The sequence below is a fragment of the Takifugu flavidus genome, chromosome 10, assembly GCF_003711565.1.
Source record: "Takifugu flavidus isolate HTHZ2018 chromosome 10, ASM371156v2, whole genome shotgun sequence".
NCBI classification, from domain to species: domain Eukaryota; kingdom Metazoa; phylum Chordata; class Actinopteri; order Tetraodontiformes; family Tetraodontidae; genus Takifugu; species Takifugu flavidus.
Window position 1 is genome coordinate 6,951,666 of NC_079529.1, and position 18,498 is coordinate 6,970,163.

Genomic DNA, 18,498 nt, shown 5'->3' on the forward strand with positions numbered 1-18,498 from the left:
GCATCCATACCGTCGTCCTGTGGGCCAGTATGAGGCTGGAGAGTCCAAAGGGGCTACCTATCAGGTTGATTATCAAAGGGTCCCATTATGGCTCATTACAACGGAGCGTGCTCATAATGAGTGCTGTTAGCAGAGGCCATTAACATGGGTGGGCACATGCCAACAGCTCCATAGAATGTCAGCAATGTGGCACCTTCTCCATAGCTTACGACTGACAAAACTAATGAACTAAAGTTCATAAGAAAGCCTAAAATGTTGTGCTATTCATTGTGTTAAGGCATTCATCCAGTTCCTGTAACTGCCACTCATTCTTTTAGGTCACAGGGTTACTGGACTCTAAGCCATTAAACTCTGTTCTAAATATTTTGTTTTTCAGTGTTCTTTAGCAGCTCTTGACTCATGATATGGGCTGAAGGGTGGCCGTACATCAGTCTCCGGAAATTACACAGCAAGACCCGTTAAACCATAAGTCCACCCTGGAAAAGCCCTTTAACATCCCTGTGTCAACAGCTATCTGGTGTTTTCAACTATTCAACTACCTTAGAATAACAAAAACAACAAGAAGCCTGAAATGATGTTGTCCTCAATTTAACCTTCTGGATGAGTGTGACCTTGACCAAGGAAAACATCAGCAATTGCTGCATCTGGACGAGATCTCCAAGGACAAAATGTGCTGGTGGCAGAGGAAATTGCAGTTTGCCAATCCCACTTCTTATCCCAAAAACCAGATGGACAGTGTCAGAATCTGCATGGATCACACATGATACAGAAACACCCAAAAACACAAGAAACCAAAAACAAAGCCCAATAACCCTTATTTATGCTCTTTCATTTTCCATCTTTCCACCCCGTGCTGGTGAAGACACGAGGACGAGACAGGCAGGAAAGAGCAAGAGACAGAGCCCGACTCTCATGACTTGAGAAAACACGCCCTCGTTGTCCCCTTTGTTCACCCAAAACAAATCAGTGTGTGTATGTGCAGCACAAGTCAGAAAACATATTTATTCCGGACTGATAACAAAATGCCAGTTCCAGCCATAACTGCAGTAACAAAAATGTACCAAGTGGAAAATCAAAGATCTAAAAGAGTCCAGTTTTCTTAGTTCTGTAAAATTCATTGAATTAGTAATACATATATTTAAATGCTTTAAAGGAGTCTACTTTGGCTGACAGGATGTTAAATATTCTATGAGTAGAAAGTCAGTCACAAACTCTCTCTAGCATTAGCAACATTAGCATGCTAATGTTGTCAATATACATAACATACAAAAGAAGGAAGTATTTAGTGCTCACACATAGATTATTATCTAAGCTTAGACTGCACATGAATGAGCTCTGTGTGTGTGTGTGTGTGTGTGTGTGTGTGTGTGTGTGTGTGTGTGTGTGTGTGTGTGTGTCTGTGTCACATTGATTGAATATGTGCTATAAAAATAGGCTGAATATTTAAAATTGTTTGGATTATTATCAAGCAGCTAAGTCTTTAATCAAACTTTCCATTTCCAAACTATGATAATAACATAAATTTTGGAGTGACAGAGGTGTTTTGAGTTAAATTACATATCATATTTCACTCCCAGGCAACTAAATGGGAATTTCATGCATGATTTCTGCATAATTTAATTTTTTTAAATTATTTTTTTACTCACAAACTAAAATAAAAGTTTTAATAATAAGATTTAATAATAATAACATTCAGCTTTCTTTGTGGGGTTGCATAAGATACCCTGACAGGAGCAAATATTTACCCTCTTTGTTATTTCGTACACAATGCTGCGGCAGGAGTTGTAATTGTTACCACCATAGTAATCCAGATATTGTTTATTCATTGCAACCGAAATAGAGACAGGACAACCTTTTAACAAAAGATAACCTTCCCTTCGCTTCTTTTTGCTCTATTGTTGTCAGAGCATAATTACCAGCTGCTCACTATTTATATCGAACCTCCAGCAGCGAAGGAGACGCCTCGAGGTCATCAAACTTGTGTGTACGCCAACCATTGTTGTCATATAAACAACCAATAAATAAAAAAGATGCACATGCTACGTGCAAGGTTTTCCAAGCGCGCGTCTATTTTGGACCGATCCACCCTCAACTTTAATGGGGGTGACCGTTTCCTGCTCTGATTTTCTAGTTTTCTGGCCTCTTTAGTCTGGCAGGCACGTTTTCCCAACTGTTTGGTTTTCTCTACACATCTGTAGAAGTGGGGAAATTTGGGGATCAGCTGCCTTGCAGGGTACGTCTGTCATCAAACAGCCTGGCAGTCGTCTAAACAATCCCAAATGTCGCCGCGAAGTCTCATCAGATCTCTCATGTAAAGACTGAGGACATCCAAAGCCAGATCCAGCTGCAGATGGGCCCTTGATGTTTCATTGCTCTGATTAAAATATCCGCCGCATCAACACAAACAATGTCAGATTATGAGAAGTGACCATCACAGAGATCTGCGTGGTCGTTTCATACCCACGGACGGTTGCACATCTAGACCCACATGCCACAATTTCCCTCTCGCCTGGCTGAAGTACTAATATTAGAAGTGCTGTGAATTCTTCACTCACCGGGGCCTTCATTAGTCTGTCATCTGCAGCTGCGGCCCTTGATTCAGCGGCGACCGACTGTCAGTGTTACATCACTGGAATCTAAAATGCAATTAGCAGCAACAATAGAAGGAAATCAGATCGTAGGCTGGCACAGTCGGCCTGTATGTCACTTTAGAGTTTGCGTGCTACGCTAATCAACTGTCCAGCAGACAAAGAAGAACCTGAAGGGACGAGGTGAGTCTGCGGACATTTGGCTGCTCCCAAATGTCCCCTCACGTGTGTTTTCTCAGTCTGCTTTTCTCAGGTTTAAAAGCAGCATTTTAAAAGCTACATTTTTTCCCTAAATAAGCTGCCTCTGACACACCGGGACCTGACATTTTGAACTGAAGGGGAAGTTATTGAATCATCCCAGTACAGCAACCCAAACAATGTGTCACCAGAATGCAGCCGTGTTTATTTGACTTTTCGTTTATTTGGCATGCCGTAACGAGATTGAATGGCTTCGCATCCAAACACCAGAGAAAGCCCTTCCAGAAGCTCGTCGGACACATTTTACTAGAACTTCCTTTGAGGATGTCTTCGTCCAAACACACAAACTCCTTCATTCAGAAATCATTTAGGCTGACCGGCTGCCCTTTTTTGAACGGCAGGAGCAGAAAGTCAGGCCTTCATTTTGATTTCCCTGTGGTTGTTAGTGCAGTCCTGTCAGCTCAACACTCACGTGCACGTGGACTCACAGCAATGAGCGAAGAGATATATGTGTCTGCATATGTCTTATTTGTTCTGCCCTTGACTCATAAATACAATGGAAGCCATTTTCTTGATTTCGAGACGCGGCAGCGATTTTTAGCGGTGTTTGTGGTATGACGTCGCGTCGCCAAAGGTGTGAAATCTTCACCTAAACGCTCAATAATGTAAAGACCAGTGACCATTAAGTCTGTGACCCAGTCGTGCCAGCATTCTGGTGACGCCAGAATAACTTGGATCTGGTGAAACCTACGTGACCGGTGCTGTGTCTAAACCTCATTTGGGGAGTTTGTTTTGTTTAGTCTTTATTGGGCCTCCCTGTCCACATCCTATTGCGCTTTATTCATCATCTCCCCAACCCCCCAAACACACAAATGCTTGTGGCGTCATGCGTACAGGAAGCAAGACGCGCTAATGGAACAATGGGGACATTGTGGCTGCAGCCATGAGCTGTGGTGGCGCACAGACGCTACCATGAAATCTGAGTCTCTGAGGCACTTGTAAATTAAAAAAAAAAGGAAGACACAAATGCAGATTAATGATAATTTTTTCTTCTCAGGCGATATGCCTGGAGGCTTTAACGTCCCCCCACCCCAGGCAAGGCTCATTGTCTGTGTCTCTACGTGACTGGTCCAAGGTCTGTCTGCACCGGCGGAGGCAGCCATGGCAGCAGATAACGCTAACTAGCTTCCTGCCATTACTGCTAATTGCCCCCTGGCCCGGAACTGTGCAGACACCTTGGGTGGGGCGTGACTGCGGAACGTGTGTGTGTGTGTGTGTGTGTGTGTGTGTGTGTGCGTGCGTGCGTGTAAGAGAGACAATCATTTGATCAATTTAAAGAACTGAGCTGATTTAATCCTTGATCATAAGAATATATAATGAGGTTGATGTAAACTGTTGCACGAGTAAAGCTGTTGGACTCACTGTGAATGAACTGATGGTAAAGTTGGTGTGGACATCAGAGGTGAGAGTGAGAGCATGTGGCACGAGATGCACAACAATCACAGCAGCAGTCACTGTCATTGAAATTCTTGTGTCTCAAGCTCTGAACTAAATACAACAAAGGTTTAACAGCTACTTTATATGTAAAAGTTCTCAAACACCGAGGTTGGTCAGGCATTCAAAACCAGCTTCCAGATCCAGAATAACTCAATTTTATTCCAGATAATTGTTAAATTTGAAATATTGCAAAAACTCATTCTTTAAGTTTTGCATTGCGGTCCATCACCAAGTATAAAAACAGATGTCCCAGATGTCCCAGATGTTCCAGATGGTGGGTGTAGTCCACATAACAAGACTCAATACAAGGTTGCTGCTGCGTCAACATTCTTAACCAGAGGAGAGGATGTTTCCATTGTCTGAGGAGGTGGACAGTTGGCTTCATTACCATGCTAACCTGTCCCTGTCCACTGTGTTGCTGGTGTGTGGACACTACAGTAGCTGGAAGCTGCAGCTGGTAGATTTAGCCGCATCACTTAACTAAGAATGTATGATCTGCATCTTACTGTCCATCCATCCATCCATCCATCCATCCATCCATCCATCCACCCATTCTCTTCCAGAAGTCACATGGAGAAGTCACTGGTCCATCAGAGGACATATATCACCCACTTACAAAGGTGCAGTTTAGTCTCCAAACAGCGTAATGTGGATGTTTTTGATAGATTTATTGCTCTAAAACAGATATACTTACCACTGCACCACTGTATTGGATGCTGTTGGGTATGAGAACAGAGCTTGAGCATTACCAGAGCCTGCTGAGGGTTGAGCAACTATAGACAGAGAAACTGCCAACACGTATGCGTCTGTGTTTCCAAACCCCCGATCGTGAAACAAAACAGGATTACTGGTACCAACATTACACTTAATATCCAAGAAAGCACTTTTTCAGCACAGAAGCTGAGGTAAAAGGCAGCTAAAACCCAAGATGATCAAGTCATTCAACAAAATGAGCATTAAAATGAAGATGGTAAATGGTAATCCTTTCAATCTTTGGTTGAAGTAAGTCACTGATCAAACCAAATCCAAAACCCTGATAAGCAGCCTCTTTCAAATATCACTGCTGTTTAACAAAACCTTTTGGCTATCTTTCAATGGGCGCTTAAGCAGCGGACGTCAGCAGACTTTTTAGAAGACTTGGCCCACTGACTTTTAAAAGATCAGATGATCTTCTGAAGAGCTGCGCTGCCTATCTTCAGTAGATGTGTATGTCTGCAGAATGTTGATGAGGGCATCAAAGCAGGACAGCATCCTGTGGGCAGCCCAGGGCAGGACCACTGGGCACAAGGCGGCAGCGAAGTGGGTGTCCTGGAGCAGGCACCGCACCGTCTGCCCCACACACACACACACACACACACACACACCACACACACACACACACACACATTCACATCACACACATTCACATCACACACATACACACACACACACACATTCACATCACACACATTCACATTCACATCACACACATACACACACACACACACACACACATTCACATCACACACATTCACATCACATTCACATCACACACATACACACACACACACACACACACACACACACACCACATTCACATCACACACATACACACACACACACACACACACACACACACACACACACACACACATTCACATCACACACATACACAGACAGAAAACAGAAAGACAGAAAATTCCCCTTCCTGGGACAAAAGGCCACCAAGTAATTGAAGTAGTGTCAGAACTCAGGGGATCAAGAGCTGGGAGGGTCACCCACACAAACACTCAGAACAACCTTGCACAGCAACAAATTTCATACAAATTCATCCCTTAGATTCATCATTCAAAGGTCCAGGATGTATAACTTAACAGGGATAACAGAGAACCACGGTGGGTCTACGGTGTATCAACCATGGGGGGAGAGCTACATTATCATTTTTATATATTTCAGTCATAAATCAACAACAGCGCGTCAGACTAGATAATAAAGTAGGTTTATACAAGTCAGTGTTACTGTTACATCCTAAAATTGAAATAAATCAAGTAGCTGAGTTACTATCATAAATACGAAATCTTATCCATGAGGGTTTATTTTTGCCGGCAGAAGCCACATTAATTGAAATTTTAGCGCAACAAATTGGTAATGTTAGACTGCCACCTACTGTTGGATCACGTGTCTGACTACACACGATACTCCTGCAAGGACAGGGAAAATCATCACTGTTGAGTCGAACAGAAAATAGCTTTTGCTGTTTAAATGCCGGAAATGTTCACATGTCGTGCCCTTTATTTAATTTCTAGTGAGGCATCAGGATTGCAAATAAAGTCTTCTTTGTGGCATCAAGGTCGTGTTCCAGCACATGTGGCCAGATGTGAAAGGAGCCACTGTGACCTAAATCAATTAAAGCCACATCATGTGGTTTTCTTTAGCAAGTTTTCCCAATTGCACGTGGAAGTCACCTGACATTACTTCCAAATGTGTCACCATTTTTTAAAATTTCTTTCTTTTTTTAACAAACACAATTGACACGTATTTCACATTAGAGTTCACAAATCAGGAAGTTATGGAGGAAGAAAAAAATATGATGTTTCTGCAAGTTCCTCATGGCTGTTTATTACCTGGACATAATGTTCAAAATGTAAATGTTTAAAGGATTTTTTTGCCTTCATTTCCATTCCAGTCTATAATTTATAATCCAGATTAACCCATTTTCCTTCATATAAAGGTGTAATCTTTCAGGAGATCCTCCCTCTGGTGCTGAATAATGTGTGGTTAGACACCAGTCCAGACCATTACAAACTGGGCCTGAATGCCCTGAATACCAGATGTTTGATAAATGTATAACCACCTTCCTGTAGGACAAAGGTCAAGCGTTTAACTCCATACAGAGCTTATGCAACTGAGAATAAACAGCTTTGTGTTGTCTCATGTAATTGGGTTTTGGTCCACTTATTGGTCGTAAACCACGAAGCAGATCAGTGTTTATCGTGTTCCACATTCCATGGCTGCCTCTTCTGCAGTGTTCGGAATATGGATTGATTAGATTACACAAGTGAAACTCTACACTGGTGATTCCAGGCACGGAAACCGAGGTCAGGAATGGAACACAAGAAAATCCTGGAGAATATTTGCTCTAAACAGGTTTGAGGAATTTCAGGCATCTGAGGGTAGTTTAGACATGCCAGAATCATTTCTGATCAGTAAATGTCACAGGAGGATTTAAACTCTGGCACAGCTTGGTGAACACCTATTTAAAATTCTGTGGGTCCTACTTTTGCTTCCAAAACAGCTCCGAACAGTCAAAGCATGGACTCCACTAGACCCCTGCAGGGGTGCTGTGGCCTGCTGAGGATACGAAACCTGGCTTGAATCCAGTCAAGGACTGGATTGGCGGATCCCTGGATAGAGAATAGGTACAGCGGTGACATCCAATTAAAAACGCAGTTTGTGAGGTTGCTTTTCAGCACCTGTCCATTGATGGATCTTTGATAATTGAGCTCAACGACTTTTTTGACTGTCAGATCATGAAGAAAACAACCCTGACGGAGTTAAGACGCGGCTAAAAGGAGACTAACAGATCAAATAATCAAATTTTCAACTGAGGTTAATTCAAGGCACCGGCATGTTTTGTGCTTAGATCTGCTGCAGCTGTAGGTGTGTTAGATGATGCAACTCATGAGTGAGGTCATTTCACTGTTAAGGAATTTTCCAGATGCATAAACTACATTAACGAGGAGTAGACACACACACATAAAATCACAATTTGTACGACAATGCTATTAATAATTAAATAACGGCTATAGTGGATGTTTTCTAGTTAAAGTATGTAGTTTCTTTTAATTGTGGCTAGTAAATTAAGGAACTCTGCTGCTGGTGTAAGTAAGTAAATCATAAGGTGGTGTAGTAATTAGTTTCCCCTACGTTATCAATACATGTTAATGTCTTTTTTTTTGTCTTTAATCTAAGCAAGGAAGACAGAAATCTTCGTTCTCCAGCTCTTTCTTGATGACCGAGGAGAATTTGGCCAGCTGCTCTGAACTGAAATGGTTTTTCCAGTCTCCGGCCACGCCTGACAGAAACACACACCAGAGCAACTGCATGAACTCTTTTATGCTGCAGCAAGAACACTGATATCTAAAAATGCAGCGGGACTGATGACGCACTACCTTTCCTGAGGAATGGAGATTTCTTGCTGTCCATGTACTCATTTGGAACCAGGCTGAAGTTTGACATGGGATTCGCTTTCATGTTCCTAAAGGAGCAATGTTCTGCTATCTTCTGGATGACTTCCTCGCTCAGATTACGGCCCAGGAACACAGATAGTCTCCTGAGAGCAGCAGGAAGGTCCTGGGAGAGGATAAGAGCTGAAAATTTATTGAGTGTGAAGCAGGAAGTGCTCTTTTAAGGGCCTATTCTTGAGCCAACACTTTCCTCAATATGTATCCTTCCTCTTTTTGAGTTATGGTTTGTAATTCGGCTCAGACACCCAGAGGGTTTTACGCAAAAACCAAGCCCAAAGACAGCATGCTGCTAATTAGCTTAGTGCAAATAATAGTAGTGAACACTGTGTTCATATTGCAACGTTAGCAATCAAACAGGACAGTGAGCCAGGGTGGGGGGGTCCTATTAAAGATGCCTATATCAGTTTTACCTCAACCATTTCTTCGTAGGTGAGGTATAAGATTCTGTCTCCAAGCTCCGTGTGTCTCCAGCTCTTCACGTGATCTGTCCATTTTCCAAACAACACTGCGGACGACATGCAGTAAAAAAACAAGCCTCTGATTTACTTTGGGATTTACAGCACTTTGACATAAAAACAGAATTCGCAGGGTAACTCTCTGGACAATTTGTGCGGTGCACATGCGGGGATTAAATATGTGACCTTTGCCCTCCAGGAATGTGTTCATAAATTCGCCAAATGTTCCTGGATCCTGGAGGAATGCAGCCATTTGGTGGAAGTAGTACGAAGAGACCAGAACATCCTTTGGGTTTCTCATGACATAGATCACCTGAGGCAGTTACAAATGCTGATGAACGGATTCCAGACAAAAGACATTTTTTTTAAAACTAGATTTTGTAGCTGCAGGATGACTGTGCAGGAAACTGACCTTAGCTCTAGAGGTCTGCAAGGACGGAGGCATGAGGTGATAAGGCAAATGCGTGACCATTGCCCGTGGATTAGGCAGCTGGTCTACAACCAGCGCTAATCTCTTCTCCTCCAGCCAGGGGACTCTGTCCCAGTTAGCAATGGTCTGAACTGGTGTCAAATCCCCACCATTCAGCACCAGTGGGAGGATCTCCTGCATCCAGATTGTACCTGCAGGAAAGAAAGGTATGATTGAGGACTTATAGTATGAAAATTTTAACATTTAGTTCTGAAAAGAGCTAGGTGATCATCTATAGCCTGCAACAATCCCAGTGGAAAATGGGGCTATTTCCCTTCAGAAACATTTGGGTTTTTTTCTTTCAATATTTGAGATTTATTTCCTGTTTGCAAAGATCACAACATCAATAAGCTGTAAACAAGCTTTGATAAGGGTGAAGGTCCTAGATGGGAAGCAACAGCAGTCTTGGGAGAATAACTGAGGAAGTGTTCCGCAACTTTAAAAGAAACTATCTTAATACTTGGATTCATACACCAGGGGCAGAGACTAAAATGCCGGATGCCGCATGTTTAATAGGGCTGACAAACTGCATGTCATTCATCCTGAAGATGGCACCTCAGGATGTTTCTCAAGACCACTGCGTTGAGACATCCAATCAATCGGTCACCTCTAGCTCAGGGTCTATGTAATGTTTAACCACTTTGATGTGCAAAGACCATTTGCAAATTAAAACCACACAGTGGAGCTTAAAATGATTTACAAGTAATAGTGACGGTCACACAATAACCCACCAGTTATACAAAAGTGAAAAATAAAAAAGTGACAGAAATAGAAGTGTTTTTCTACATTTTTTTTTTTAAATGAATGAAAACAGGAAAAGGAAACTTCAGGGCCTAACTATGAAACCCTCTGGTGTAATAGATATTATTTCAACATTGTTATTTCAAACATTGTTTCTCCATATTCTACAATGCTTCCGTTTCTTTCTGAGGTACAAAGGAGTCCAAATGGTTTTCAGCCCCTAGCAATTGTGGTCCACTAAAATGGCTGTAACTCTTATATGGTGATGTCACTGTTAAATTTGAAGACTTAAATGAAATTTTAGACAAAACAGTGCAATTACTGCCCTTAACGCAAGAGGGAGACATTGAGAGTTCGAAAGGATCATCCAGTAAACTTCAAAATCTATTTTGACGTATAACCTAAATTTGACAGAGTGTAAGTCACAGCTAATACAAGCATTCATTCTATTCAAATAAATTATTTCAAAATTCAAAGAATGGGCGGAAGTGATGAAATGATTCCAACATAAGCTTTTCCCATAATTTGTGTGTGAAGAATTACTCATGTTTACTTGTGCAACAACAGCATGTTTTAGTCTAAAGAAACACTGACCTGATTTCGGATACGTGACAGCCAAGGCATCGTTATCTTTAAACCTAAAATCTTGCGCAAACTTCAAACTCTCCGGATCGTGAGTCTCTTTGGGGAGCAGAAGTCCGTGAAAAGACAGAAACATCTCGGTAGTCATGATATCCCCGCGATTTTGCGCCACTGAACAACGATCTTGAAGTTTTCAATCGTGCGTTGACTTAATATTGTGCACGTAATACACAAGTCAGGCGTCAGAGGTTCAGCGCGAAACTCGAACTTCCGCAAAGGTTTCTGGGGTAAATCGGGGGGCAGGTAGGGTCCGTGCAAGGTTGAAGACAATTTATGTATATTTCTCTTGTGTGACCTTTTATGCATTCAACTTTAGCACATTTCATTTTGATACTTATTCTGCCTATTGCTGGAGTTGTAATGGTGTAATGTAGATTATATAAAACCCAGCCATGGACTCTGGAGCTTGTTTGGACTGAAACCAGGAGACTCTTGTACTGACCCTGTTAGTTATTGGGGTCCTGAAGCTCTTTTGACTTATATTACTATTATTACAGGTCTTTACAGATCAAATTACATTGTTTAAGAAAAAAAAGATTACTGCATTGAATAATGAAAAAAATAATGAAAAGTATGGAAGAGAGAAGTATTAGTTGCTACCTGATTTGGGGTAGGTCACAGCAAGCACATCTGTGTCTTCTATTGAGAAGTTCTGAGCATATTCCAGGCTCTCCTCGCTGTGAGCCAGCGGGGGGACCATAATCCCACGGTAATAAATGTATTCGATGGTGGACATGGTGGCTGCTCTGTGCCCACCTTGCTCTCTCCATCCAGTTGTCAGGCTTCACTTGCTGGGGCCGCGCTGCTGCCGTCACCCCATCCAGGTCACTCCCCTCTAGGGTTACCATGGGAGCCACGATGTCACTGCTGCGTCCTCTAACAAGCGAGAGCTGTTCCAGCAACCAGGCATAAGTTGCAGCAGCGTACACATACACACACAAAGTTGTGTGTGTATGTGTATGTTAGGTAACAGCAATGAGAGCTTTGTTTAGGCTGCAGTCGACCCACAGAGTCAGAAGACTACAGAGATGTGTTGTGTGGAAGTCTAGTGGAATAATCAGTGTACATGAGCTGATTTCTTTCTTCTTTTTTTTTAGTTTGTATCTCCTTCTCCCTCTCCTCTCCTCTCCTCTCCTCTCCTCTCCTCTCCTCTCCTCTCTCCTCTCCTCTCCTCTACTTCTCCTCTCCTCTCCTCTCTCTCCTCTCCTCTCCTCTCCTCTCCTCTCTCTCTCCTCTCCTCTCCTCTCCTCTCCTCCTCTCCTCTCCTCTCCTCTCTCTCCTCTCCTCTCCTCTCCTCTCCTCTCTCCTCTCCTCTCCTCTCCTCTCCTCTCCTCTCCTCTCCTCTCCTACCTATTCTATCCTCTACCTGTCCTCCCCCCTCTCCTCTCTCTCTACCCAGCCCCCCCATTAGCAGGAGGGTCCCCCTACATGAGCCTGGTCCTGCTCAAGGTTTCTTCCTGTTAAAGGGGAGTTTTTCCTTGCCACTGTTGCTTCTCTGGGATCAGGCCCTGGGATTCTGGAATGCGCCTTGAAACAATTTTGATTGTAAAAGACGCTATATAAATAAAGATTGATTGATTGATAAGAGAAAGACAAATATATCCATATATTAAGATATCCCTGGAAAAAAAAGAGAGCTGCTCAGGTGACAAATAGATGTGTTTGGTTCTATTTTCACTTTCTAAATTAGGAGATTAGAAACCTATTTTTATTTTCATATTGTTTTGTGGCATCGATCTCATCGCCCTTTGATTGGGGCACTGTGGCATGTTCCGGTTTACACGTGACCATGGACATTAAAGTTTTTCATTTTCTTTGTCAAGTATGATGGCTATGGCCTTGACACAGAGAGATAAACGATTTATTTTCTTTTTTTAACAAACAACTGACACGTATTTCACATTAGAGTTCTCAAATCAGGAAGTTAGGTTCCTCTAGCTTCTGCCTAATCAGGAAGCGTTTCATCTGTTTGCAGAAACTACTTTCACAGAGACTTTCAGAACATCCATGAAGCCTTTTATCCATTTAGGTCTAATTTCTCAGTCTATTGTGTTGAATTGGATGAGGTCAAATTACTGTCAATTTGTCCCAAAGGTCAGGAAACACCGAATAATAGATGTTTCTGTCAAAAAGCAAACACAGATACAGATGACATTGTGGTTTAAAAGCTGGAATATAATTGTTAGGTTCAAATGACCTGAAACACGAGAAAAACAAATGAGGCAAAGACAACAGTTTGAATTTTACTTGCAGCAAGGAGGACGGGGAGATGTGCTCAGTTACAGATCTCCAACACGTTCTGACGCACAACTCCCGCCATCCTTCTTTTATTGAAATTAGGAGGTCCCTAGTTACAGAATTCAAATGTGTCTAAGGGAGGGGGAAACACAAGATAGCAGGTCCCAAACAAAGCAAAAGACTGTAAATCATAATGGTGAGATTATACGTAGGTCTTCACTGATTTGATTACCTTGGCTCGCACACAGCACATTCTTCCATATCAGACAGATTAAAAGAACACCTCCTGGGTCCGGCCCTAACCCTAACCAGCTCCTGGGTCATGACTGCAGCTCTGTCTCCAGTCAATGTCACTTCCCCACAGCAGCTGCATTTCTGTCGCCCTTGGCCAGAGAAGTTCGAGTTGACACATCAAGCATCATGAACATTAAGCATTAGCAAATAATAGGAAACATTAAGTAATGAGAAACAATATAACAAGAATAAAGAATATAAGGTAAAAGCAAATAAGAGATAACTTTAATATAATGGATCTAACAGAATGGATATTGGGGAGCAGGAAATTTTCCTCTCCTTGGTCTCAGATTTCTCTGTGAATTATGTCTTGCACACGTCAGACATGTTTTACAAAAATGTTTTGAATAAGAATTAAATCCATAGGTTGTATAATGCTGCTGTATCTGTCCTACCGTCCCTCCTGTTGAGACATGTGTTACACCATGGCTCAATATAGCAGCATATTTACAGATTTTCTGCTAGGATAGATTTTCCTGCTGGTCATACATAGATTCTTCTTTTAAGGTTGCTCATTTTTCTTTGATGAGCCGTCTACAAACAAAAATGCTCCAGTTTTTAAAGGTTGACCTAAATCACTTCTACTTTTTGCAGTCTGTTCAGCTAATTCTTGGCAGTCATGTGGTTGTCATCTGTTTTGTGCCTGTTTTGTGCCTTTCCTATGTCTTTCCTATGGCTATATCTCTCAACTTACTTTGTTCCATTTATGTCTCTCAACTTATTTTGTTCCATTTATGTCTCTCAACTTACTTTGTTCCATCTATATGTCTCTCAACTTACTTTGTTCCATCTATATGTCTCTCAACTTACTTTCTCAATTTCCAGGTTTGTCTGCAACTCCAGAATATCTGTAGTGCAGAGTTTGCCTGAAAGATTCAACTTTCTTCTCCACCTTTCCTGACTTATTTTCCCCGAACCTTCTGCATCTCCTTCCACAAACTTTCATCCCCCTCAAGTTCGACATCCTTTTTCTTGAACAGCGGCATGTTGTACTATGTGGTCTCACAGAAAAGTTCTCTGGCACACAGTCAAAGGGAGGACACCAACACGGCCTTCTACTGTGCACTATCTGCACAGCGGTGTTAGTTTTCAGGGATGAAACCCGTCCTTTGTCCCCTGATCACCAGTACTTCGTTTTCTTATGAGGCAAAATAATAAAACACAGGACTAGCAGAGTTCTCCTATCAACTCTTTCAGTTGGAGACTTAGTATAACTATTATGATTATCAGGAATACTATAATTACAGTTAGCACCGAGGCTAGTATACTACAGCATCAGCCAATCTTCTGTATTTTTCTCTTTTTTTTTGTATTATCTTTTGTTTATTTTACCCGCTGCTGTCCTTGTGATGTTTATGAAATCGGTACACTATTTATGGACCATAACCTGTTGAAGTAGCCTCCCTAAGTGAGTCGGCGGCTCTTAAAACTTCACTGACTTTCAGGTCTACCCAGACTCTATTCGTCTAAGTCCACCCTATTATCAGACTTTGCATCACCTTCCCGGTCGGAGTTTTCAACAGAAATGACCTTCTTGCAATGTGTGAGGTGTACCCAGGTTGATCTTTCAGCTATTTTAGCAGCAGTAGGTGTAGACAAAAGAACTTGGTAAGGTCCTTCCCACTTATGTGAATACCAGTGTTTCTTTTTTACGCTTCTCACTAGGACCCAATCGCCTGGCTCCACCGGTTGGATTTTCTGTTGGGAGACAGAAGGCGTCTCAGTTTCATGATCTTGCTTTTGTTTTTCTAACATTCTTCTCATGTAATCAGCTAGATTAGACTCATCATTTGTCTCCCAGTAGTTTTTGAACTGAGGAAACCTGTACGGTCTTCCAAATAAGATCTCATAAGGAGTTCGGCCTGCGGTGCTTGTAATGTTTATATAGAGCTTAGCCAAATCATCCACAGCCAGAGAAGCCTGATCAGCCAGAGGCTGCGCCTCCCCAAGTTCAGAACCAACAGACTGGGGAACTCATTCATCCCCCGAGCCATCAGGCTGTTCAACTCCTCACAGGGGGGGAGGAGGGCCAACAGGAGAACTGGAACATTTTTATAGTTTTATATTTATATTCATATTCTATTTTTAATTTATTCTATTTTATTTCTTATTTTATTATATTTTTATTATCTTTAATAGGTTTAATGGGGTGTAATGGTGGTGGGAAATTTTGTACAGTGCTGTACGTTTCTTTGGAGATGCTAATTTCCCTGATGGACACCCCCTAAAGGGATCAATAAAGTACTCTTGAATCTTGAATCTTGATCTTTTTAACAACTTGATTTACAAAATGAGTACCATTATCAGAGTAAATTTTTTCTGGGATACCATATCTGGGTATGATATCTTTGCAGAGTGCTTTAGCAACTGTTAGCGCATCTGGGTTTTTTATTGGAAATAGTTCTATGCATTTTGAAAATGCATCTATTATGACTAGACAGTATTTTTTTCCTTCACTTTTATTTATTTCTATGAAGTCCATATGTATAGTTTGGGACTATACACAGGACTAGCAGAGTTCTCCTATCAACTCTTTCAATGGCTTAGTCCTCCATTCACACACAAACACAATTTCCTATTTTCTTAACTTAATTACGGCTAAGTTATAACCTACTTAATCAATGGCTAAGTATAACCCACTTAATTATGGCTAAGTTTAACCAGGTCTCACCTCTGAGGCAACAGTTTGTTGTGAGTTTAGCTGTCCTTTGAATCCATAATCATTTATCTACTTATCTAGATTAGCAAGTTTCTTTGGATTTTTGTTTGTCGATGAATTTCCAGTCCTTACACCGCAATTAATCTCTGAGCCTTTGTTTGCTTTTACTTGTCCCCATTTTTGGAGGATTAGGTTTTAACTTTTAGCTCTTTTCTCTCTGTTTGTTGTTATGTTTTTTTTTCATTTTACAAGTTAACCTTATCCTAATTTACCGTTTTTTTGTTTGTTTTTTTATTAAGAATTTGGTCCAGTCTTGCACATAGGGTGACCTAAAACTGGGATGTTGATCTCAGTGGGGTGATAATTAGTCAAACCGTTTGTCACACTCTGCTCCAGCCCATGGACTCAGTACTTTTCCACTGCCCTGCTCACACCACACCCTCTGATCACCACACCTGCTCTCAGTCACTGATCACACACCTGCCCTCACTCATCAATCAGCTCACCTACCAGTATATATTCTCCAGCCTCACACTCACTCAGTGCCAGATTGTTTCTGCTATGCATGACCTTCCAGCGTTTACCTGCCTGTGTATGACCTGCCTGTGTATGACCTGCCTGTTCTGCCTGACCCCCGGTAAATTAACTCTGTCTTCCGTTTTGACCACGAGCTCAGCCAGTCTCCCTCTGGATTGTTTGCCTGATTCTGCCTGCCTCCCGGTTACTGACTTTTTGCCTGCCTCGACCAAGTCCACTGCCCCGCCCTCAAACTGTTCTTTGTTTGCCAGATTGCAGTTAATAAACCTGTTAACTGATCATCAGTTCATTGCCTGTTTTGTACTGCACTTGGGTCCATACCATACCCGTCACACCGTTGTGGTACTTCTCACTTCAACTCTTTCGAGTGGAGAGTCTTGCCTCTGCATCCACAGGGGCCTTATCACTTACTGTCCCACTGCTTTGGTATGATTGAAAATACCTAGCGGTATTTAACAATCCTTTCACACTCACATTCACTCTTGGATGATTTGTCGTGACTTAATTTCTTTTTCACGTGGCCAGGACTCCCTCGCCCTGCCTTAGTACTGACCTTAGTACTCTTATTTACCTACCATTGACTAGTTTTCACAGGGTTTGTTTCTCATTTCGTCTTAGAGGACTTTCAGGTTCCTCTCTCCCAAAACGCTGCCTTAGTGTTTATCGCAATTTTACATTAAGTCCCCAACAATCATCACACACACTTTTGAATTCAAAACATGCTCACCACTAGTGATGGGACGATGATACCTCAAGGAGTGTATTGACACACTACACAAACTGTGTCGGCACTGTAGTGACCCCTGCAGTAGTTATAAAATGATTGCAGGTAAAAAAATTCCTTGGTTGCTAAACTGAGTTGGTATGTAAAATATAATTCAGAGTTACAATTTTTTTACTTATGTACACACATTCTTTGTTAACTGTTAAATCATATGAAATAATACAAAAAAGTGATTAGTTTATGAATTTTTATAAGTTTTTGGAGTGTCTTTGCTCCAAGGCGATTTCTCCTCTTAAACACCAGCTCCCCAGCCTTAGAAAATACTCTTTCACACGGTACAGATGACGATGGTGAGCAGAGAGTCTTAAGTGCAAGTTGATGCAGATGTGGATATGTTTTCTGGTTCTGTCACGAGTATCTGCCAATTCTTCATTGCCATGCCGAGCTCTATAATGCCTCAGCATTGATGAAGTGCTCTTATTGATGTAAGAGAGCTCTGTGGAGCAGAGCCGACACTTCACCTACAATAACATAAAAAGTTACAAACAATTCAAACCTCTTACTAGAACAGAGTAAAGACTAAGGTGGCGCCTTGCATTCACTTGTTAAAAAATAGACACCCTATCTCATGATTTCGAGATCAGGATCTCGTTATTATGAGAAAAAATGAATAAAGCAACTGTAAGGCTTTTTAACTGACTATCATGTATCACAGGTCATTCACTTGATAAAGTGAGTGCAATGCGCCACCGTTAAAAAATTGTATATAACAGTAAACAATGCTCAAAGGAGAAAAAGATTTCCCTTGTTTGGAGTCACAAGATCAAAATTATTCCACACTGGGGAAAACTTCTTAGAACGATACATAATTGCGCAACTGCAAAATTCCATCCAACAAACCCACGACATGTCGATCCAGTTTGTTTCCTTATAAACACACTTTGGCGCGGCTCATCCAAACGATACGATTCCTGTATCGGTCACGTGATTCTTTCTTAAAGCAATACACGCACCGATACGGGGTTTCACTCTTGAGCTCTCGGCACAGTGCTGACGCACCAGTGTCGCTCGTCCCATCACTGCTCACCACTGTTGCCTTTTCCTCCTGGAATTCCGTCAACCGTCAGGGTCCAAGCAGTGAGCTGAAGCCCAGTCCCGGAAAGGGTATCTTAGGTCGCACCTAGGCGGCCTGCCTAAAAAAGTGATTGGTCTTTCCTGAGGTTCAGCCTC

The 18,498-nt window shown here is 41.9% G+C and overlaps 1 protein-coding gene across 2 annotated transcripts; it reads right to left on the bottom strand.

Moving 5' to 3' along the window:
• Positions 1 to 6,855: 6,855 nt before the first annotated feature.
• Positions 6,856 to 11,684, bottom strand: sult2st3 (sulfotransferase family 2, cytosolic sulfotransferase 3). 2 transcript variants are annotated; one of them, XM_057045766.1, is made up of 6 exons: positions 11,417 to 11,684; positions 9,377 to 9,585; positions 9,151 to 9,277; positions 8,920 to 9,014; positions 8,435 to 8,615; positions 6,856 to 8,337 (listed from the first exon to the last, which is right to left on the bottom strand). In XM_057045766.1, exons 1-6 carry the CDS (start codon positions 11,550 to 11,552, stop codon positions 8,225 to 8,227), a joined length of 861 nt encoding a protein of 286 aa, XP_056901746.1. In that variant the 5' UTR covers positions 11,553 to 11,684; the 3' UTR covers positions 6,856 to 8,224. The 2 variants fall into 2 exon arrangements, with proteins under 2 accessions (XP_056901746.1, XP_056901747.1); XM_057045767.1 differs by lacking the exon at positions 11,417 to 11,684 and adding an exon at positions 10,769 to 11,022.
• Positions 11,685 to 18,498: the final 6,814 nt, after the last annotated feature.

Bases quoted from the DNA above. Each gene is read 5' to 3' on its own strand.
- sult2st3 (XM_057045766.1), bottom strand. From the start codon at position 11,552: ATGTCCACCATCGAATACATTTATTACCGTGGGATTATGGTCCCCCCG. The intron at 9,278-9,376 runs GTCAGTTTCCTG...TAACTGCCTCAG, and splicing joins TGCAGACCTCTAGAGCTAAG to GTGATCTATGTCATGAGAAA. The intron at 9,015-9,150 runs GTCACATATTTA...TGTCGTCCGCAG, and splicing joins CACATTCCTGGAGGGCAAAG to TGTTGTTTGGAAAATGGACA.